The sequence below is a fragment of the Natator depressus genome, chromosome 18 (assembly GCF_965152275.1).
Source record: "Natator depressus isolate rNatDep1 chromosome 18, rNatDep2.hap1, whole genome shotgun sequence".
NCBI lineage: Eukaryota > Metazoa > Chordata > Testudines > Cheloniidae > Natator > Natator depressus.
Genome location: NC_134251.1, coordinates 21535272 through 21558708, shown reverse-complemented (window position 1 = coordinate 21558708; position 23437 = coordinate 21535272). Strand labels below are relative to the sequence as shown.

At 45.2% G+C, this 23437-nt stretch overlaps 1 protein-coding gene across 8 annotated transcripts in view; it reads right to left on the bottom strand.

The window, feature by feature from the left end:
• The window catches only part of KCNAB2 (potassium voltage-gated channel subfamily A regulatory beta subunit 2), a 109425-nt gene that overhangs the window by 16163 nt on the left and 69825 nt on the right, over window positions 1–23437 (bottom strand). For 6 of the 8 annotated variants that reach the window (XM_074934010.1, XM_074934005.1, XM_074934009.1 and 3 more), the window contains 7 exons: window positions 15118–15161; window positions 12190–12227; window positions 10397–10476; window positions 4563–4607; window positions 2624–2668; window positions 2495–2538; window positions 1466–1552 (listed from right to left, as the gene is read on the bottom strand). In XM_074934010.1, coding sequence (XP_074790111.1) covers window positions 1466–1552; window positions 2495–2538; window positions 2624–2668; window positions 4563–4607; window positions 10397–10476; window positions 12190–12227; window positions 15118–15161 — 383 coding nt within the window. Of the gene's footprint in view, window positions 1–409; window positions 455–1465; window positions 1553–2494; window positions 2539–2623; window positions 2669–4562; window positions 4608–10396; window positions 10477–12189; window positions 12228–15117; window positions 15162–22507; window positions 22735–23437 lie in introns of those variants that run through there. The other 2 variants (XM_074934011.1, XM_074934003.1) reach the window with 2 other exon arrangements.

The following is a 23437-nucleotide window of genomic DNA, read 5'->3' as shown; positions in this document are numbered from 1 at the left end:
TGATCCCTGAACTGCTCTCCTCCAAGATCACAAGCATGTTAGGAACCATGTTATTTTAATGAACCAACGAATTAGGCTTTAATGCAGAATTTCAAACTGCGGGGACCTCATGTCATACAGACAAGCATAGCAGAAAATGGCACGTCATGCACTGAACAAAGGAAAGGAACAAAAGAATGAAGTGACATGAATCGAGGGAAGAGAACGAGAAGAACTAATCACTATTTTGCTTTTTACTTGCAAGATGTTCTCAAAGGCAAGTGGGGTTTTTTGTTTGTTTTCCTTTGTGCATTTTATGGAAAAGTTTGCCACGGAGGAAAGGAAGTCGTGTAAATAAAAATACAGAGTCTGTCCCATAAAATGCTGTTTGGACACAGAAGTCAATATTCGGATTGCGGGTACGATGTACCTTCTATGATGAATGTTCTTGACTTGGAAGAACTAAATGGGTCCCCTGGTGATAAAAGAAAGATTTAAAGAGACCAGAGTTTACAACTGCTGGCATATTACAATGAACGGCATGACAAAAGGGTCTGAGTCTGGAGGAAGAATAACCCCCTATCAAAGCACCATTAAAACAGCCTGTTCCAGAAGCAGAGCGCATCCTGAGAAGGCCCCTTTACATGGGGATGGAGGGGGATTGAGGTTGAAAAAGATTTTTGGTTGGTTTGTTTACATATGCTGAACGTATTAACACATGAAACAATTGCTACAATAATGGAAAACGCACCATAACTAAAAACCCGTCACCAACATCATGATTCAAACATTCAAAACATCAAAAAATAAAATGCAATGAAAAATTCAGACCTGATTTGGCTAATAAGATGTTAAACTAACAAGGAATTAATAGTTCCTTCTTAGAATGGGCGAGTATGTAATCCAGAAATGGGACAGGCCATGAAATGAGAAAAGTTAGATCTGTTGCGGAGGTACAAACTGCTAGCACAGCAGCTTGAGAAAATTATTATAATGATCGTAACCCTATGTATGAATTGTATTATCCAAGAACCTAGGAGCGCCAGTCATGGACCTGGGCTCTGTCATACTGGGCAAACACGGACTGAAAAGGGAGATAACGCAGAGAGAAGCATGTATTTCCGAGAGTCCCAGTTCAGCCTGCAGCACAAACCCCAAAGGGACAAAGATAGCATCACATTCAGGCCCGGAAAGTCCGAGCGTAAGAGTTCCCCATGACATGAGCAAGGGGAACGTCCCCTGAGAAGCCCTTTGACTGGTGCCCCTCTATTACACTTTGCTGGGGGAGAGAAAGAGGTTATTCTGAAAATGATTTGGCGGCCCACGGCCAGCGCTCCTACTCCCCAATGCTACACTCTTTGGAAGTCGCTCCCTACTTCTGGACGCAAATGGCGAGACCATGGCTAATCCACCAGTCTCAGCTGCCTGCTGACCAGCACCCGAAACAGGAATAGGCTCTCAGGGAGAAACTGGCCGTGGAACCTACCTTCCATGGGTGTGTTGGGATCTGGTCTGTTCGCAAACACAACATCCACGTACTCTAACTGCAGCCGTTCTAAGGAAGCCTTCAGACCTGGTGACGAGCAAACAAGGACAAAAGGCCATCAAGCAGGGTTCCCCACTGAGCTCCCTGCTTCGTTAGCACTAAAGAGAAGGTCCCAGCACTTGGCAAACACAGGCTCCGAAGAGCTGCACTAACACTCGTGAGATGGTGCCCTGAGGCCCAGGGATCCCAGCTTTGCTGAGGCGGTTCCAGAGCGTTAAGAGCACCGCGACCCACATCTGCACGAGAGGGCTGAGCTGTGCCGCGTGCTCCGTGGAGAGACCCGGCTTGCTGCTGCTCCACTGGGAAGGGCAGCCCCAGCCCCAGCTCTCACAAGGGCTGGCCACTCCCTGGATTTCTGCTTGGAGTAATGAACAGAATGAAAACCATCTCAGGGGAAGAGTTGCAGAAGTGGTGACGCTAAAATGTATCCAACCTCTGCCCAACACGGGCCAGTTGCCAGGCAATTTGAATTACACTTATAACAACTCAAGGAAATATTCAGCTCATTGTTATAAACAATAACTACCAGCACATGCCTCTCCCACGCCCTGCTCCTTCTTCCAAGCCAGGAGGTCATGATGTCAGCTGTTGGCGTCTGCAAGGCACTCTGCAGTGCCATTAACGCCATCTTGGCAGGACAGCGCACCCACCAGGTGTGTGTGGGCAGGTGTGTCCCAGCCGCTGAGACATGGCAAAGCAGCCACTGAAGCAGCCCAAGGGATGGGCTCAGCTGGAGCCCTGTCGAAGCGTGTTTGTTCCTTCTCCTGAATGGGAACACCCCAGGTCCCTCAGACTCTCCCATCTTACTATACAGGAGCAGCAGATAGGCCCCGACCCAGCAAAGCACATGGTTAAGCATGTGAGTAGTTCCATTCAGTTAAGTGCTCATGTGCTTAAAGTTAAGCACGTGCTCAAGTGCCTTGCAGGGTCAGGCTCACATACAGCATTAAAGCAGACGTGCTCTCTCACCTTCTATGATGTGTTTTCTGGACAGTCCCCTCTCAGTCTCTGCTCTGAAAAAGAACAGGCCCAGGTTAGCAGTGTACAGTACAACGACGACAATTACGGTGCTGGGTGAAATTAGCCAGCGTTACTTACTTTCCTCCCCAGAAGATTTTGGTTGTGATGACCAGGCTAGAGCGCCTTTAAAGAGAAACAGAAAGTCACTGCATAAAATGTACCAAGCCAAGGTTCCCTTTCGCCCTCTGTGCTCCCATCCCTACACTCACCGCCCCAAGCTGACGCTCGCCCACAGCTTCCAGTTACGCAAATACCCTCTTCCCAACTCATTGGTCCGCGGAACGTAAGTGATTTAGCACCAAGCACTGCTCCGAGTCGTGCTGGGGCACAGCCAGAATAATTCTATTGACTTCGCAGTGGAGTTACTGCTGATTTACCCCAGTGTAAGGAAGGTTAGAGTCAGGCCCTTAGTGATCCGCTTGGCTGTTTGATCAGACACCTTCACTAGCCCAGATCAGAGGTGTTACCTCTAGGACCCACCTCACCTTGAATGATCCTGGGGTTAAGCCTTTAGGGTGAGATTGTCAAGAGTACAATCGGTGTTTAGGAACACAAATCCCTCTGAAAATCACTGAGGCACTTCGGAAAGTCCCAACCTTGGGTCTGGCCCTGTAGCCCAAAGTCACTTTGCTTCAGGGCCATCCAGCAGGCTATAGCATGGCAACTACTAGGAGAAACCACTACCAGCTCCAACTACTGTGAACTTACTGAACCAGCTGCTATGGTCCCGTGCCTACTCCAGACTCAAGAGGCTGTTTGCTGAAAAGGCATTATTCGCGTGCCTGAACTAAAATGTTTGGACTCTTAAATCAGTGTCCAGGACAGCTAAACCAGACTCTCATTGTGCCCACATTACGTTGCAGTGTGAGACTGCAGTCATCAAAGGGCTCCAGCCACAATGGGCTGGCCATGTTCCTAGTATGACTGCCTAAGACTGTTCTTTAGGGCGGAGTGCATGGTGAGAGAGCCAGGAGCGGTCCTGGAGTCAGCGGAGTAAATAGAAAACTACTCAGGCAACACCCCGCCGGGCTCCAATGCCACCTCAAAGCAGCTGTGGACCAATTTGCTCAGAACCTTGGTGCTGGAAAAAGAAGAGGACGATGAATAGGCATGTGGGTGCCACAGTTCGCCTCCGAGTACTGACAGGAGAGCTCCTCATGGGATTTGCTAAAAAGTCAATTACCTTTAATTACTGGGAGCTGTAGTCACATGGTAATTAATGCAAAGAAACAATATTGGTGGAACAAGATGACAAGTATAAATAATTGAGTGGGAAAAATGTACCCGATAACCACTGACTGGGAGGATAATTGTGGCATTCTGGAGGGAAGGAAATACAGACTTTCTGACAATCCTACTATGATTAATGATTCATGCCCAACTGCAGCGAGCTGGTATTTGAAATTGCTCTTCCCTGTGACTTTTACAATTTGAGATCATTTCAAACACGTCCCTGAAGAAACGCCACTCTGCTCTGACCCGGCCAGGACAGGGGAGAGGTGCCAGGCTGTGACGGACTGACGAGCCCTGGACATCTCCATCAGGAACAGGAATGGAGATTTACCAGGGGAAACACTGAGATTAAGAGACCATTGTCTTGCTTGAAACTGGCATGCACCTTGGGCCCCCGAGCTACCAGAAGACTGAATGCCAGCCATAAAGAAGGCATTATTATTTCATGCCGTTACAACAACCTAGAAGGCAGAAACTCTCTTCATTCACAGGAACAAGTCCAGGACAGGCAGCAGCAGTGAAAGATTCCTCTACCCTGCCCTGGAGCGATCACTGCTAGGGACCAGAGAGGGGATTTCAGACTCCATGTCCCAGATTTTGTGCTCACTGGTGCACCACTCCCTGCAAATCCCTGTACAGTTATTTGACTCTTCACCTTGATGCCTACCGTTAATTTCCTTCCTTCCGTAACAAACACAGCAGTTATCAAGGAAACTGCCCAAGGCATAAAAATGAAGCACTCTGGCTCTAACATGGCACTTGGCCTAAGGAAGAATAAAATTACCTCCAACCCTTCTTCTTAATAATATTTCCCAACACAACTTCAGCCCTGCAACGAGAGAGAAACACAAATGATGATTTCATCAGACTGGTATAGAAATTAGGTCCAAACCATTTCAATCATGAAAAATCGGTTCTCAATGGAGGGATCCCATGTATTTCAAATCCCTGGTGTTAAAATGTTATTAAGGAGCTATGGAGAACAAGACAATTTGAGGCTACCCCATGCCCCACCCACTCCAATGGCTATTAATGGGCTCTCCGAACAAAGAGGAATCCTGCATGTTGTTTACATTGCAGTACAGGATCAAGTGACAGCTGGAATTTTCTTGGCATTTGTCAGGGTCAAAGATAAAAATATCCTGGCCACAGGCAACATAATTTCCTCCTTCCTTTGCACTGTCCTGCAGTGTATAAAGAAATGCTCTCTCTAATTGCTTGTTATACATCTTAGCAACAGAGATGGGACAAGAATGCAATGTGCATTACATTTATGCCCACCACATCCCCTGTGCCGCTCACTCGGGCCTTCGCATCCCTTCACTAACCAATCCCAACCCTACTTCCCACGGGACTCATGGCAGGCACAGACCGTGAAAGCTGAATATTATGTCACCCATCTCCTCAGCCTCTTTTGTATGGACACGCGGAGCCCATCAGTGGCGAAGGGAGGGCATGGCTGGACAAAACGTGGCATGCGTTCAGGTTATCGGAGCTCAGCCCACTAGCAGTGCTGTGGCTCATGGCTGATAATTGCAGGATTTGGCTATTCAGACCTGTCATGGCACAAATGACTCCCTACAAATAGGATTCATAATGGCCTCTCTTCTTCAGAGTGAGAAAACAGGTCAGAGAGATTCAGGTTCTTTGCTAGTGGGATCTCCGGCTGGGATGTGCTGGAGTGGAACTGTGCATGTCTTCTCCAGCAAGAGCGGCAATAGGTAAGGAAGACCAAAGCCACAGGTAAGAGAGAGACATTCTTCCATTATACGTAAGGCCTCTCTCACCCACCCCACACCAGAGACAGCTCTCCATTGCCATCCGTCAGGAGCCAATTCCATAGCCATTGCTCAAACCCGCTTTGGCAGGTTGCTTTGCCCCTGTAGATGCTGCTGCAGGACTGGCTCCTCCAACATTTCGATTTTGAAATAAATACATGGACTTGAACATCACACTGGGATTAATGTGTGTGGCTTGTTCCTATTTGGCACTGCTGTGCCAGCTCTGGGTAGGAGCCCAAGTTCCAGTGTGGCCCAGAGGCGAGGACGCTACCAACTGAGCCATGCGAACATCTGTGCTTGGACTGTGTGGAGTGCCCAGACACACACTGGTAGGAACAGTCAACACAACTGAATTGATCTTCGCTCTTGGCCATGTCAGGCATATTTTGTTCCTGGGCAATTTAATTTTTAATGTGCAATTATTCGTGAAACCTCTCAGACACTACATTCTGGAGCCTCCATCCTTTCCAGTCACAAAGTCACTGCGTCTCTTTGGGAGGAGACCGGAAAAACCGACCCTTAGTCATTAACTTAAAGAGACATGCGTGACGCTTCATTGGATTTGTTCTGTGCTGTGCAAGCGTCTAAAACCAAAGATGAGACTCTGAACAGGTCAGACTGCAGGACCTTCATTTCGTACAGTAAATAAAATGTTCCGCGACACAGATGAACACTTTCAGTCATCCCAATTAATTCACTGTCGCTAGGGTTTAATACACAGCACACGACATGTTGAGACTTTCACCAATGCTCTCAAGTACACTTAATCACCAAAAGATGTTCCCTAAGAGCTACAGGAAAAGTGGTTCTCCATGTTTTCCATACTTGGACCTTCCTGCCTTCTCGCTAGGACACAACCTCCCAGTTAGCAACATGGAAATGGCAAGGCAGCCATGATGCCCAGCGTCTGTTCATGACCCTTCGGGAATGATTGCAATTTCTACCTACAAGTATCCTGCGCCAGGCCTTCGTTTTGTTGCCCGCCACATTCTCATCACTTGGCCCTCCTCACTGCTTACCCCTTGTCATTGCTCAGACAGCAATAGGAATAAGACCAGGCTGCACTGTGTTAGGTGCTGTAGGGACACACATGCAGATGCGTCACGACGCTGAAGAGCTACGATATTTCGTCGGAGCCCAGGCACAAAGTGATGGAAGGAGAGGAGTGGAAAGGTTAATGAGGAGAAAGTCACTGTGCTGACATGGGTTAGCTGTACCACAGCACAGCGGATTCTCGTTGTCGGAAAAGTTCATAAGAAAAAATAAATAAATAGGGTCAGCTCTCCGTATCTCCTGTCTTCTCCTAATGCAGCCCATTCACACATAAGTCATGAACATATAAACGTTCCATAGAACGTGCCGCCTTTTCCCAGAAAGAAACACTGCAAGTGAGTAGTGTCACAAAGGGCTATTGAAGAAGTAGACGCTAGGATCTATATTATAGGCAAACAAAAAAATTATAGGGCGAGAAAAGGGCCAAGAGAGAGAGCCTACCTGTTCTGTAACACATAAGAACGGCCACAGTGGGTCAGACCAAAGGTCCATCTAGCCCAGGGTCCTGTCTTCCGACAGTGGCCAATGCCAGGTGCCCCAGAGGGAATGAACAGAACAGGGAATCATCAAGTGATCCGTCCAGTCATGTCACCCATTCCCAGCTTCTGGCAAACAGAGGCTAGGGACACCATCCCTGCCCATCCTGGCTAATAGCCATTGATGGACCTATCCTCCATGAACTTATCTAGTTCTTTAACAACTACCAAGAAGTAAATTTCAGCCACAAATTCAGAAACTTTTCAAAAAAGAGTTAAAATAACTCTGTCCTGCTCTGCTCCTGATGGCATGGAAGATAAGCTGGGTTAGTCAGGAAGTGCTGTACCATCAGCAAGACATGAGGATAGAACAGGCTATGGTCAGCCAACCCAAAAATGGAGTGCACCAATCTCAAACTCTTTCAGCCACCTGAACTGAAACAGGAACAAGCATCTGTTAAATCTCAGAGGCAACGCTGACTCCCAGATGTAACTTTTCTGGCCTCAGGGAATTAGAGGGAGGCTACTCTTTGATAACATCTAAGGATCAGGTTCAAAGACCCTTGAGTTCAACAGGAGTTTGAGCCAGACTCTTGGGACCTGGCTCTAGATAAGTGAGTTCATTCAAACCCATCTGGGGGGTTTGTTTCCGCTTCTGAGCAAGTTTTAATCATTCTGAGTGAAACTTAGCCTCATGGCCCATAGGCCTGAAGAGGCAGTTGAATGGCGTACAAGACTTGTGCATGGGTCTTCTGTAAAACCGGGGGGGGGGGGGGGGGATGATCTTGCCCCAGGAGCTCAGTTCATTAATTCTGGTAGGGAAAACCCCTGAACTGGCACCATGTCAGTGCTGGTGGCCTAGCCGTCTGGACTCTCAGCAAGGCAGGGCTGTAGTGATGACCAGTAGAGCTTGCCTTGAGCTGGGAAAGAATTAGGAAATTTGAGGTTCTTTCCACACAGTAGGGTTTTGCCTCTAGACCAAACGCATACTGCACTGCTGCCCCAGTATGCTGTCATCCATGTGTCCCCCTGTATTGATCACCCATCACCTCCCCTTAGACACTGCACAGCAAACTCTCTCCCTCAGTCCTTTTTTGTATTCATTTTTTCTCATAAAAACTTCAGAAGAAATATATTTTTAGATGTGAAAGGGATGGGGCTGCCCAACCCCCACTTTCCCTGCTACTCACAGTCTGACCTGTTGAACCAGGATACCACATACAAAGGCAAAAGAACTGCCAGCCTGTCTAAAATCCATGCCCAGTTACACACAGAGGGATTCAGACCACCTGCTAGTAATATGCAAGCAAATGCCACGGAAACCCAGTGAGAGCAGGAACAAACATTCTGCACCTCATGGCGTCTACTTCTTCTATTTCATTTTTCATCAGCATCAGGCTGTGACTTTTTCTAACAATTGAGACAGGCTCTGGTGCTTGTAATTTACTGACTGTCCCTCCAAATCGATGGTTGCCCATGCACCCCTCTCTGGTTCACAGCAGAGCCTCGTTTTGCCTGGTCACTGTGCTGGTCAAAGTCAGCGTAGATGAGATGAGCTATAGCTGCTCAAGCACCATTTCATAGCAATCCCTTGACAACCTCTGCCTTCCAAGTCTTCATCTCTTCTGAGCAGGTGCCCCCACTTATTAGTCCAGACAGACCCAGGCTCCTTCGCAGTTCACGGTGCGTAGGCAAGGGGACGGAGGCAGCTCGTTCTCTGAAGGAGAACTGGGTTCTCCACGTGAGACACATCTGTGCAGAATCTTTTTTTGAGTTTTTCTCTGATTTTGTCTGTTTCAGTGCTGTCGAAGCACCTGGAGTCAGGGATAAGTGCTTCAAACGCACTGAAACAAACAGAAATAAAATACATTCATTCACCGACTGTGCCGGGCCAGTGGGAAATGGCAGTTTGAGCGGATATCTATCTACAGTACTTATTTGGGCCCCGTTTCTGAGCAGGCCCAAGATCCTGCACCCAGCTGGGTTTATAGGCCTGGCTAGATCCCATAGTGGTTTTCTGAGACTAGCCAGGAGGCAGGCAGTGTGTCGAGGAACCAAACCCCATTAATTTACCCTTCAAGACAGAGAGGCTGTAACAATTTTGTGGCTCTCAGGAGTGCGTTTTGCACAGGCCAACTTGTACTATGTCCTGCCCCCAAGCCGAGTTTGGGACTAAACGCGGCACAGCTGCTGCCCTTTCTCACCGCATTTCCCAGGCTGGAGCAGCAACGGAGACAACTAACTTTTCAAACAATTTTTCTCAACCTCTTTCACAGTCTGTTCTGTTGGGTGAACGCAGGTTTTGTTTGGATCTTAAACCATGAAATGCCTGGTTAACCTGGCAGGAGCGCTGAACATCAACAACAGAGCACCCTGGCACTCCTCCCCAGTGATTGCTCCTTTGCCATGAACAGAAAATTAGATGGGACCCCTGGCCGAGTGATACAGTCAGAGCAGGGGGATTAAGGGAAAACGTATCTGCAATCTGTCACTTGGCTGAAGCAGTGCTGGGGCTTGGGGGTTGATAGTCATAGTTTAAACAGATGGGGAATGTAGACAGTGTCTTCACTGCCACAGAAGGTGTTTTTCCATTGGGATACCTATCGCCATGTAAAATCCAAGCAGAGATGTAGCTGTTTTTACTTCGATTAAGCTAATTGTGTTCCACCTTATACCCCTCTCCTCGACAATAAGGGGTTTACCTCAATGTAGCGAGATGAGGTAAAAACTCCCATGCCTTGTTCCCACTGGGATTTTACCTGGCGATAGCCATCCCGATGGAAACACACACCTTTTTCGCAGTGAAGACGCAGCCTGTGCGCTCCATAGTGAAGAGCATTTAATTAGAAGCTAAAAAACCACCTGGATTTTCACTGGCAAAGGAATGCAGAAGGGACATCATCATTCTGGGAGAAAAACTTTATGGGACAGGAGTCTCTGCTGTAATAAAGCTGGTTAAATACTAGAGAGTAAGCACCGGCCACCCGCTGAGGTGAGACCCAGATTTCATTCCTGCTCTGCACTTTTGCTCTCCATAAGGGCAGGGAGTGAGAGCACGAAGAGCAAGGGGCACAGCAAAGAGCCTTGCAGGGAATCCAGAACACGACATTTTGGGGTCTGTGTGTGTTTTAGAGAACTCCGAAGCAAAAGAAAAAATACTGGAGAAAATATAACATAGTAAAGGCACCTCGATCAGGGAAAGTCAGGTAGACAGGGAAAGTGTCATGCTGAATGGTTACAGCAATCACCCATTCATTAAAACACATCTACTTGTGTCTCCTGGTTAGATAAACATAGAAGGTACCTACTTCCCAGCAGCATAGACTTCTGCTGTGTCAAACAGGTTAATGCCATTGTCGTATGCTAAAGTCATCAGCTGTTCCGCCATCTGCAAAGAAACGTTTGTAACGTTTATAGAGAGCCCCTTGTAGAAAGCAGGAGCCCAGAAACGCCTGGGCATGAGCGTTATATCAATAAAATGCACGTGTAACACAGCACACAGTAGCATGCTTAGATCAGACATTACAAATTAGGCTGCCTAAAGTTGGGCACCTAACGAGGTGATCTGATTATTTAGATGCCTAACTCTAGGCAGCCACGGTTGGCCTCACGGCAAAGAAATACCATGCAAATTGCACACTATGTATTTTTAAGTCCAGCGTATTTTCCCCCATATCAGGATGCACTCAGTAGCTTATGAATATAAAAGAGGGAATCCCCAGCACACACTGCAATATGATTTTCCTCCTCCCACTTTTATAATCCAGTGTTCAGAAAATTGATTTTTTATGGTATTAGCTCGGACTACAGCTGGCATCGGTTGGCTCAGAAAAACCGTGATGCAAGTATTGCGTTGTACACATTTACTACACGGAATGGAGGAGGTGTCCTGAACGGATGACTATGAAGTTGCCTCCTAATCTGTATTAGCAGGGAAGGCTTCAGGTGCAACATGTGTTTCACAAATGTTACTGGTAAACTGACTATACCTTCTGAAAGTCTGGCTTCACAGAAACGACACGAACTTAAAAACTTCACCATCCCCATGAGATTCAAGTTCCAACATCCATGTACAATGGAACAGAGCTGTTCATGTTTTCTGAGTCTATCTGCTTGAACAAAAGCATCTGCTACATTCAGCTGTGTTTGTGCCCCCTTCTGTGTTCATTTCCCACAAATATTACAGCAAATCACCTTACAGACCAGGGTGTTCGTACAAAGTCACTTGAGACTATGAGCTGACGCCAAATTTTGAACTCTTAGAATCAGTCTTTCATTGCTAATTATTTGTGTTTAAGACTCATGCTCAACGAGTTAGGGATCACAAAGGCTACCATGTGACCCGTGTGTCCAATTAAACTAACCAATGCATCTCAAATTTTGAATATTAGATAGCTGGAACAAACAGCTCATGAGCAAACTCCTCCTGGAACAATTGTGAAAAGTATTTGGTTTGAATTTAGTCTCTGTTCTTGGAAATTATTCACCAATTATGTGCTGCAAATTATTTGCTCAGCAGTAAGTACGAGTCTTGGTGGATAATAATTAGCCAAAGGAAGGATAATTTTTGTTTCTTTTGGCCATAATCATAAAAATTAATCTAGCTAATTTGAAAAACAAAGTTGAAACATGTCAGACAAACATGAATATTTATGCATCTCTATAGTGAAAACTGGTAGGTATTACAGAACCTTTATTCATTATGACAGGTTTCAGAGTAGCAGCCGTGTTAGTCTGTATTCGCAAAAAGAACAGGAGGACTTGTGGCACCTTAGAGACTAACCAATTTATTTGAGCATAAGCTTTCGTGACCTACATTTCATTGCATCCGATGAAGTGAGCTGTAACTCACGAAAGCTTATGCTCAAATAAATTGGTTAGTCTCTAAGGTGCCACAAGTACTCCTTTTCTTTATTCATTATGAAGATTTCCCATGAAAAAGGGTATTGGCAACACTGAGGCTCGGTCACTTCAAATAATAAAAGGAACTAGATTGCGGAGTCTCCTGAAGGGGATTTTCAGTACAATGAAAGGAGACTGAAATAAGAACTGTATCTTTGACCTATGGAGCAGGCAGCGCAAAACAGGGAACAATTCTTACCTCGTCTGTAATCTGCCCTCCAAACGTCACCCATGTTCCTGTAAAGGGAAAGAAGGGAAAACACTCATTCTGAAAACACAAGTACAAAACAGCTGTGCTCTAAAAGGCACTATAACTGTGGAAAAGGGAGCTCCAGACTGAATTAATCTGTAGGTCAATAACAGAGAAACACGGGAACAATCCAAACGCAGTCAGTCCTATGCTAGCCTGTCAATACCAAGCTGGCCCCACTGTTCTTCCTTCTGGGATATAAAATATCCCTGCCCAGAGCCTGTGGGTGGATGAGTGAACCAGGCTCTCAGGGCCTCCCTACCTCTTGCTGTTGCACTTAGACTGTCTGTCTCCCTCTCTCATTGTGTTTGCCTGACTCGGGCAGAAGACTTATCATCCGGGTGGATGCTCACGGATACCAAATGCTAGGGTTCTCCAACGCCTTCCTGCCAGGTCAAGCCCTCCCACCAAACTGGGATGGAGCATTGTACTTCTGCCCTTGCCATTTGCAACACCTACTTGCCCTTCCCAGCCAACAACCAGCAGGGAACAGTTAACTAAACCATTTCCGATTTGCTAGTGGAGACCTGTCTGCCTGTAATGACCCCACTGCCTGACATTACAGCATGAATCACCGGACCAGGAACCTGTAATAGCTCATCTGTTTGCCATTTCCTCTCCGCGCTGTTGCCTTCCCTATTCTACTCCAGATAGTGGATACCCAGAGCTTTCTCAATGCTGGCCAATGTTAGCTCTGTTGCAGCTTGGCAAAGGCACGAGGAGCCACAGAGGTACTGGTGCAGCTTCTCTGCAGACTCAGTGCTGGCCTACACAACACATTCTTCCAGTTATACAGAACGGTTAGACAGGTACAACTCCTTCCAAAATGACAAACTAAGCTGGAAAAAGACCTCCCCCCCCACACACACCAGAATAAGAGGGTCCACATGGGCAGTTCTACGGGTGTAACTACAGCGGTTTAAATACACACCTTTCCTTATACCAGTTTAACTTTCCCATGTAGACAAGCCCTTAGGAAGGCATGGGTGCGTTGGCTGCACTCACTCCACATTTGGAACGTTATCTGAGCAACCAAATATCTAGAAAGTTAGTCTTTGTCTGGATACAATCAGTTACAGCAGATTCTGAATTCTGCACAAACTCTGCAAACTACAGCTCAAGGGTGGATCATTCTTGAAGTATATTAACTTGGAAGCTCTGAACACGAGTGTTCATGAAGAAGCAAGAACAATGCCTTGCAGCTTGTTTCATAAAGAAAAAGAAGTTTTAAGTTGTTCATTGCAGTCCATCTGAATGATAGCAATCGAAGAGTCAGACATTTCTTTCTGCAGTCACTAAGCTGTGAGGGGCAGCAGCTATCTTGAGTTGTTGGTGCCCTTTAACAGATACAATGCTGTATGACCAATGCTATCGGGAGGGCTGATAAAACAGTTCTGTTTAATGCCCCCCTTTCAGGCATTTTACCTTTTGGGCTGAGATTTCTCAGGCTTGTTATCAGCCCAGGGGAAAATGCCTTTTTTTTTTTTTTTTTTTGGAAAAGTTTGATAAAATTTCATTCAGACAAGAAAAACAGATGTTCACTGTTTACATTTTTCAGATGCTTCGTTTTCATGACAGTGACTCAAACGGCTTTTCTTTTAAAAGTGACCTACAATGGAAAAACCCTCGGCATGTTCTTTTTCCTTCTTTACGATGGACAAAAAAGGCCTCTATGTTTCTCTTCCCCCCAACAAGCAACATTTTTAGTTTTCTGTTTGTCTTTTACATTAAAATGTCAAGGTGCGAGTCTCTGGGGACTGGACAGGCAAAAGTCAAGACCGTGAAAGTTGATCAACTGGGAAGAGACTAGATTTTTACTCAGATTGTTTAATTCTCCGGTTTCTTTTTGTTAATACTTATTTAACTTCTCGGGCTTAACAACGTTTTGGATACAGGACGCTTCTGTCGAAAGATTTAACTGCTCACCTTGCAATGAAGGTGTGAGAGCTTAAACTAACCCTACGTTCTCCAACTGTGGCAGGCAGTATAGCTGTAGCCGTGGCAGTCCCTTGTCACTCAGACATTCGCCAAGACACACACAGCAGCTACTCCAGAAAAACAGCAACAACCACACTTGAGGTTTCTGCTATTTCTATAAGAAGCACCAAACAAGCAGAACTCCATTCCCCAACCTGGCCAGCTTGTGTCATACATCACAAAGAAGCCAAAGAGAGCCCAAGTGTACTCGGCAGGTCACGGCTGAGCTTTAAACTGAGCATGGACTTAGCCCTCACTGAGGGCTGGTGTCTTTGCAAACCAAATTCAAGCGTGACGTGCTGAAGTGCTCTGACAACCATATGCAGCAAATGGCACAAATGTTTCTTTTGACATACTTTTAAATGTCATGAGCACATGGGTCTCTTGAGGAGCAAACACAAAGAGATGCCTGTTTGTGAACCCATCCATGACAGCAGCCCAAGTAAACCTGTAACCACCACATATTTTAATACAGAAAACCAACTGGGGATACAACATGCACTAAGCACAGAGGAGGATTTCAGAGTCTGGTAACCATGCTGTCTGCGAGGCCACGATCCAGGCTGATTCACTGGGGGAAATGCCGAGGTTTAGGACAGAACAGAAATCTGTGGTTAGATCTGGTTACTTGGTAACCAGCAGTTAGCAACAACAACGCAGGGAAATACTGCACTGGTAGCTGGATCCGGTTTCGGGTCATCCATTTTTAATGCAACATGGAATCAGAGGAACATCACCCTGATCAATGCAAAAGGTGCAGCTCCCTTCACCTGCCACCTCCACCATGGGGGCCTGTCTCTTGCTTAAATAACTGAGGGAAGAAATCATTGTGAAGATGATTGCTTACCAATGGACACTGGAGAGGTATGAGAGAGTGCCCCTGATGATCAAGTCACTTACCTAAGCCAAGGCAGGATACTCGCAACCCTGATTTCCCAAGATTTCTGAAAAAGAGAAACACCACTTAATAACCAGTGGAAATGCCAGAAATAGGATGTGCCATAGCTACATGGGACAGATGATATGTGTGGTGTCCCCAATCCCCATCCCTTCAGCAAATGTCACAGGAACATCAGTTTCCAAAACTATCCACAGAAAGGACAGGGGTTTCCGTGCCCTTCAGTTGCACTCCAATCAACACAAAGTGCTGTACGGGAAGTGTTTAGCTAAGCTCTTGTCTTTGAAAGAACCATGAGTACAATGTATTCCCCAGGCACCACCGTGGAGCGGCAGTTCATAACACTTCTCCTCCACTGCTGATCAAGTGAAATTACTGGTTTCACTCCAGGGAAATTATGCAGCTACATATGTATGCACGTATAGATAGTTAGAGGAAGAGAGACCTCCACACTGTCAAAAAAAGGCAATGCTACTGAAGCCACTTTAAAGAAAAGGCATTAAAAATAACTTTTATCCTCTGCATTCACTGTTCTTGGAAGATAATTTCAGTACTATTTTAATGACTACTTTTTGATCCTGTTCTTAATAATTACTTACACACACAACACACTGTTTTTATGGTGGTGGTGGTCTGGATTTTCTAGTTTTGCCTATGTGACTATTTGGTCTTTGTACTGAATTGATAAAGTGAAACACTGAAAATTAGACTGCATTATTATTGTAAGAAAGTTCTGAAGGGCACACCCTACAGTGTACCAGGTGTATTGTAAAGAACATGCAAACGCAACCAGTAAGTCGTGGTTATTGGTACGACACTTAACAACCCCCTCGCAACCAACCAACCTCATGTTGGTCATTGAACAGGTACAAAATCACAAGCTGGTGTGATAACATTAGTCCCTTTACAAGAGCATATTTAACCCCCGAAATAATATGGATTGAAGAGCCTGTGACACATCTGTGAGTTACAAGAGTTGAGTTAGCATGGATGGAAGATGCACAAAGTAGAGACTGACAGGCAGTGAATGAGGATGCGTGTTGCAAAATTACCTGGAATAAACAGCTAGTGTAACTGTTCTGAGGTGACCCGGTGGTTGGGAACCCCCCCCCACAAAACCTACCAACCTGGGTTGCAAGGCTCTAAAGAGCTTAGGGTGGCCACATTCAAGCCTAGCAAAAAGAGAGAGAGCAAAACAAAAAAAAAGCAAGGTAATGAGAACATGATAAGGAATGAAATAACCATGAAAGAGAGAGATATAAACACAAGGTAAAATTATGAATAAACTGGATTTGAAGAAAACTGTGATAGAAATGAAAGTATGAAATCAGCAGCACAAAGATAGAATCATAGAAATGTAGAACCAGAAGGGACTTGGTTAGGTCATCTAGTCCAATCCCCTGCACTGAGGCAGGATTAAGTATTATCTAGACCATCCTCGATACTTAATCAGAAAACCAAACGATAGAAGGCATTACCCCCTCTAAACGCATATTGATGGCTACAAAATTAAGGCCATGAATTGAGACGCTATTTAGTTAAAGAAGAAAGAGAAGACAGAGAATGATTTTTCCCCGACTCGAATGAGGTATTAAACAACAATTGATAATGTCAAGTAACATTATTATTTTCCTATTTTTGCAATCAAAACAGGAGATAAATATCTAAGGAGACAACAAACACAGACACAGTAGGAATGGAAAGGATGCTGTTACTTAGACACTAGACATTTAGTTATTGCCAACTGAAAAACAAAAGCACTTTGCAACTTGAGAGTGTCAACAGAAAATGCATAATTTTGCACACAGCACATCTGCAGGGATAAAACAAAAGCGAAAGAATGTGAAATCTCTTATCACCTTTTTCTACTTGCAAATGAACTATATATGACAGAATAAAACCAGGAAAAGGTCATTTCAAGAAATTTATCTGCATCACACAATGAATGCTCTTTTCCTGGGCAATTACTTAGAGCTCAAAAAATGAGTACAAAATCAGAACTATTTATGACAATTAAACATGGAAAACCAGCCACATTTTAGTGGAAAATAAAACAGCAAATGCAAGGTTTTCAGACACAAAATTCACTTATTAGATCACAGATGGCTGCGGAAACGCTGTACGCTACAGTTGCACAATAATGTAAAATGGCAGTAGCAGTGACCTCATTCAATCTGCTTTATATGATTAAGCCAGAGTCATTATGGCATCCAGCAGTTTTACAACAATGGTGTTTTTAACACACACAGAGAGAGAGAACACAAACTGAAAATTCAGAGTAGATAGGATAAGAATTTAATAGCTGGAAACAAATGATGTCTAACGAGCATATAATTTGGTGAGCAGATATGAACTCTGCAACGTTATGGCACATTTGACTCTTTCAATTTTCAAAGGGCTTTAAAATATTAATGAATATGATACAGATAACTTAACCCCAGTTTTAAGAAGGGTACACTCATGAGAAGAGAGTCTATGTCTTGCCCAGAGCTACAGGGAAAACCAATCTCACAGCTGGGATTTCGACCCCAGGAGTTCCCGACTCCTGGTTTGGTGTCCAGAACGCACGCTGCTCCCTCTCTCAATAAACTAGTTCAATTTGGGGTTTAGAATCTTTAAAACATTATAAAAAAACTGATTTGCACAGATATTTTCTAGTGGCACAAAAGCAGAATGCTGTGAAGAAGTGGTGTCAGAAAAAACATGCCAAGTGAATGGCTTTCATTAGCTCTGGCTCAGGTCTGTTCAACTGCATAGAAAAGACTAATGGCAGTCTATTGGAATAACTGTTAGCGTGAGCCATCAGAAAGCACTGGTGCACTTCATTTAGCCCCTGCATATTTCACTGCTATTGAATATTGCATGTTAGACCCAGGTGGTGTTTCAATTCCTGTGTCACATTAGGAACCTTGTTTAAGAAATAAAAATGAAAATGAAAAGATAAGAAAATGTGCTTAGTAAAACAAACTGGCTTGAGATGCTCACTTGCCTTTAAGTCCCCAGGTTGTACTCTGCATTGCTGCTGTTTCAGAGTAGAGCTGGTCTCTAAGGGCAGGTCTATACTACTCCTTAAGTCGATCTAACTTACATCACTCAGGGGTGTGAAAAAGCCACCCCCGCATAGACACAAGTTTCGTGCTATCCACGCTAGCTCTGTCTCCTGCCAACGTAGCTTACGCTTCTCACCAAGGTGGAGTAATGATGACGACGGGAGAGCACTCTCCCATGGGCCTAGAGTGTCTTCTTCACCAGACATGCCACAGCGGCGCAGCTGCATCAGTGTAGCGCTGTAGTGTAGACGTGCCCTAAGATGTGGGGACACATCCTAGGGACGGATTCGGTACTGGCTAGGGATGGATTAGAGCAGGGAGAGTCAATAGGCAGATTGCAGGCCAGATCCGGACTGCCAGACCCTTTTGAACAGACCCTGAAATTTTTTTTATTAATTACTATAATTATTGTTGTTTTTATTTTCTCTGGAGTCTGAACCTTGACTACACCTTGACCAAGAAATCTGAACCCTAACAAAAAATAAATTGACCATCCCTGGACTAGAGGATCGCCTAAGACCTTTTCCATCTTTAATGTCTACAACCGACATCAAGCTTAAAAAAATCTATTTATTCAAATGATAAAGACTCTAATAACCCAGCCATTAAAACTTTTCTGGACTTTTGCACTCTCTCAGCTTAGTGTCTACAGCTTTGAAGTAAGCACATCTAGGAAGGCTGGTTCACTGCAGGAAGGTGGAGGCCTTTACCTCTTTAAATGGTTAACAACCTCTACTAATAAAAGGACCTGGGGAAATGAAGACTATATAGTAACACACTGCAGCAGCAGCCACCACAGTCCAGCAGAAACTATAGTCATTTGCAGGATTCAAAGTACAATACAGATTCCTAGATACTAAAGGAAAGAAGCTATAAATTGGGGCATTAAGCGCTCTCCCATTGGCATACAGCATCTTCACAGAATCATCGGACTGGAAGGGACCTCGAGAGGTCATCGAGTCCAGTCCCCTGCACCCATGGCAGGACTAAGTATTATCTTCTAGACCATCCCTGACAGGTGTTTGTCCAGCCTGCTCTTAAAAATCCCCAATGATGGAGATTCCACAACCTCCCTAGGCAACTTATTCCAGTGCTTAACCACCCTGACAGTTAGGAAGTTTTTCCTAATGTCCAACCTGACCCTCCCTTGCTGCAATTTAAGCCCACTGCTGCTTGTCCGATCCTCAAAGGTTAAGAACAATAATTCTTCTCCCTCCTCCTTGTAACAACCTTTTATGTACTTGAAAACTGTTCTCATGTCCCCTCTCAGTCTTCTCTGCAGCTGTGCCCATGAAGCACTTCTCGTGTGGACCTGCCTGTACGGTAAGTACGTCGCTGTTCTTTAGTTCAGTGACAAGGCATTTTTCTAGAGAGCTCGAGCTCCTTATTATTTTACACTCAAATATACGAAACTGGCTATGATGAAATACAGTAAAAAATCCTCTATTTATGAAAATAGCCCAGATACAGGATTGTTCTTTCAGGGACTGGGATCAAAAAGAAAGTGATCTCTGGATTGAAGCCTCAGGCAAGCAGCAATTTGATCAAGGGATCTAGGATTTGGGAACAGAGCAAATCTAAACAACAATAATAATAGTTACTAACTGTAGATGATGGTTAATATTCCTCAGGTCTTGTTATACTACTCTGATTCACTGTGTAGAACAGAGGTCCCCAAACTGTGGGGCATGCCCCTCAAGGGAACATGGAGGAATGTTTGGGGGGGCGCAGTTGGGGCCCGAGCCAGCCCCCATGGGGGCAGGGAAGGAGCACCACCCAGCTCCATTCGTGGTTGCCGGGGCCCCAGCCATGGGCCTTGGTCCCCAGCTAAGGTTCCACTCCCGCCCCCAGCTGTGGCCCTAGCCTCAGCCCCCTTACCCCTGTCTGCGTCCCCCTCCTTTCCCAGAGCCATGGCCCTGCTCCTGGCCCTGTGGGGTGACGGTGGGAAACAAGGTAAAAAGTTCAGGGACCACTGGTGTAGAAGTTAAGGCTTGTATTAAAGCTATACGTATGTACAGCTTAGTTTAAAAGATGAAACAAACACACTTTCTTAACAAGTTGGCCCCCTACTCCCTTAATAACGTGTGTTATTAGTGGTTTAACACAGCCCTAGCAAAAAAAGCCACCACACAGCAAGGCACAACCTAAGGCGTGTGCAATTCGTTCAGTGCTGCCAGGGAGCTGGAAATGGTGAAGGGACACTTCCATGAGGAAGTAGAAAGACCTTTTCCCTTCCTCAGCACTGGAAGAGGATAGTAACAGATGCGCTTTTCAAACTATTAAACATGTACTCGCAGACCACACTACCCAATCCACCAGTACTTTGTTGGGTTTTTTAAAACCATGCTTGCCTCCCAGGGATTGAACAAACTACATAATGAATCAGCATTTCTGATTCACATGTTTGATGGGGAACGGTCTTCAGAAGGATAGTGGAACTTTTTTGAAGCCCAAATTCTCCCTGTTCTGGGAGTCACCCAACATTCCCACCAGTCTACGTTCACCTCAGCAGAACTCTGTCTCAAATAATTGGCTACGCAAGTTACAATCTAGAGAGAAATAGGATCCAACACAGCATATGTCTCTAGCTTCCGGACTACGTGGGAGGCAGCGTGTCCATCTCGGGTATGTGGCAAAGGGGATAAATACTGAATAAGAAACATTCAAATGTTGGAAGGCTGAGATTTTCAAAGTGGCTTGTGTTTCTGGAGGCCTTAGAAGGGGGCTGATTTTCAGAAAGGGCTGAAAAGCCACCCGCTGATGCTAGGTCCCCTCTCAGGTTGGGCACCCAAAAGGCGACGCAACCAAAAAATTGTTCGTCACTCCTGAAAATCTTTGCCAAATAACATTTACATGGTTCATTTTTCTCTCATCATTTTAAGATCTTTACACAGGAAGAGGCGATCTCTTTGGGTAGTGAGGGAAGGATGGGCGAGGAGAAAGGCTGCTTTTGCCCCCAGTGTATTGTACAGCATGTTTTTATTCACCACTAATAAGCTGACAAACCCAACCAACCAGCAATGCTATGGTTGACCTAATCTTCTGCAATCCAGGAAGTTTAACTAGTGCTCTTGGCACTGGAATTACTTTGGTCTTTATGATCTCTCTTGCCTTTGGAAGATACTTAGAAATTTGCTGTCTTAGATGGAAAGGTTGAAGAACTGTAGGGTGTAAGTTTATAAGTCAGGCATTTAAAGAAATTTTCAGCTGAACTTTTCAAAGCATGTATTGAATGGTTTCCAGATAGAATTGCCTGTCACAATTTTTTTCTTAATGCGAATACAGCTCTGGCATTCAGGGGTCTCAATTGAGAGGTACATACAGGACCGAGAGGAGACCCCAAGGTTCTTAGCTAATAGATCCCTTCCAATCTAAGGCGAAACCTCTCCCATGTATTCATTCTTTATCTCTATCTCACTCACACACACACACTCACTGCTTAGAAGACTACAGAGGACTGGAGTAATAATGGCTTGTTATTGAACATGGCAAGATAATCTGGTACACCTCACACCACGCGAGCGATGTGCCTCTCCCTGACATATTTGGCACTGTTATTCACATCTTGTATGAAGTGTCACACATGCCAATATTAGCCAAAGTACAGCATACATGTTATTCTTGTTCTTTCAGACACACAAAACTTCTTGGCATCTCCGTATTGAAATATCATGCCAGTTTAACACACTAAGCCCTTGGTGCATGGCTCTTTGGAGCACGTTATGTCTGTCTTGTTTAGTTTTCAGATCACTAAACACAGATCAACAGCGGTAGAGTGTATGACTGATGCAGTCCCCTCTTATTCGACAGCACATGAACTGGGGCTCTAAAGGAAAAGGTGGAAGCATCAGAAAATGTTTGGTGATATTACCGAACACAAAGGTCTGCTATCATATGAGGAATCGGTGGGCTGCTGACCCTCGGGAATGTCTGAGAATCAGCAACAACAAAGCCAACAGGGATTCTGCTGAACCCTAAACCATATCTTAGGGTCACATTCTACTCTCATTTAGGCTAGCGTAAACTGGGAATAATTCCAATGAATGCAGTGGCGGTGCTCTGGTTTTACATCAGTGTAAGTGAGAGCAGACGACGACCCTTCGCAAGGTTGCACGTAAAGGAGAAAAACAGCCAACTAGTAGAAATAGAGAGAAGTAGGACAGTGCACACCGAGTTCAGCATTTGTATCAGTGAAAATGTATAGACGTAGTCAGGCAACACAACACACACCCGCACACCCCCCTTCCAACATGTATACTAGACAGCGAAATCAGAAACACATCTACACAAGAGACCAAGAAACTCTCTTCCCGCAGAACGGGAAGCACGGTCTTCTCCATACCTATATTTCATTCCTGGCTGTTTCATGCTGGATTCACTTGAGGATGGAGCATTTTGCACAGACAGCTGCCCCAGACTCCGGGCAACCATGGCCACTGCTCGGAATTTGCTACGCGTGCCAAGGCTGGGACTGCTGGCATTTTGTCTGTTCAGTCGATCTTCTGCACTCCGGCTCTTTATGCTGTGCTCTGAGCATACAAAAGAAACCTGCATAATGTCCTCGCTTTATTTTGGTTGCAGAAATCCCCTCCCCACTTTAGCTCTCAGAAGTGTTCTGTTCCACAGCAGGCTGCCCTCTCTCCCCGGGAGGGCTGGAGGAGGAAACGGGTTGGAAGTGTTTTCCCTGGGAATATAGAATATTCAGAACCCCCCCCCCAAAACAAAACAAAAACACCACATAACAAACAAGCAGAAGATACAGCTCTTGCAATTTCAACCTTCTGTCATAGGAGAAAGTCTGCCGGGGAAAAAACACAACTAAATGAACTGGGAGGGTTAAGAAATAATAGAGTCAAATCCATTTACATCCCAGCTTGCATCCTTCTGCCATGCAATGCTTTCCCTGCTCCCACACTTGACGGTGTAGCTCAGTGTTTCTCTGAAGTAGCTTTTCAAAGTTTAATGGATGCTGTTTGCCACTAAGTTAAACACAGTGGCTGGCAAATAAATAAATATTTATGCTGTATTTCTGTTTATTTTCAAATCTCAGACTTTCAGCTCTGTTAGGTAAAAATCTTCTGCAGGTTTCCACGTGCACAGGAGCCAGGCCATTCAGACCCAGCTGGTTATAGGCAAAGCAAACATCCATCGGGCCTTCATTTAAGGTAAAAGGCTTGCCAAGCCCCCAAATTCTTCTGCTTCTTGTGCCCTGCAGAGGAATTCCTGTCTCTCTCCCTCGCTGACCCCTGCGACAGCTGCTTCCTTGCCAGAT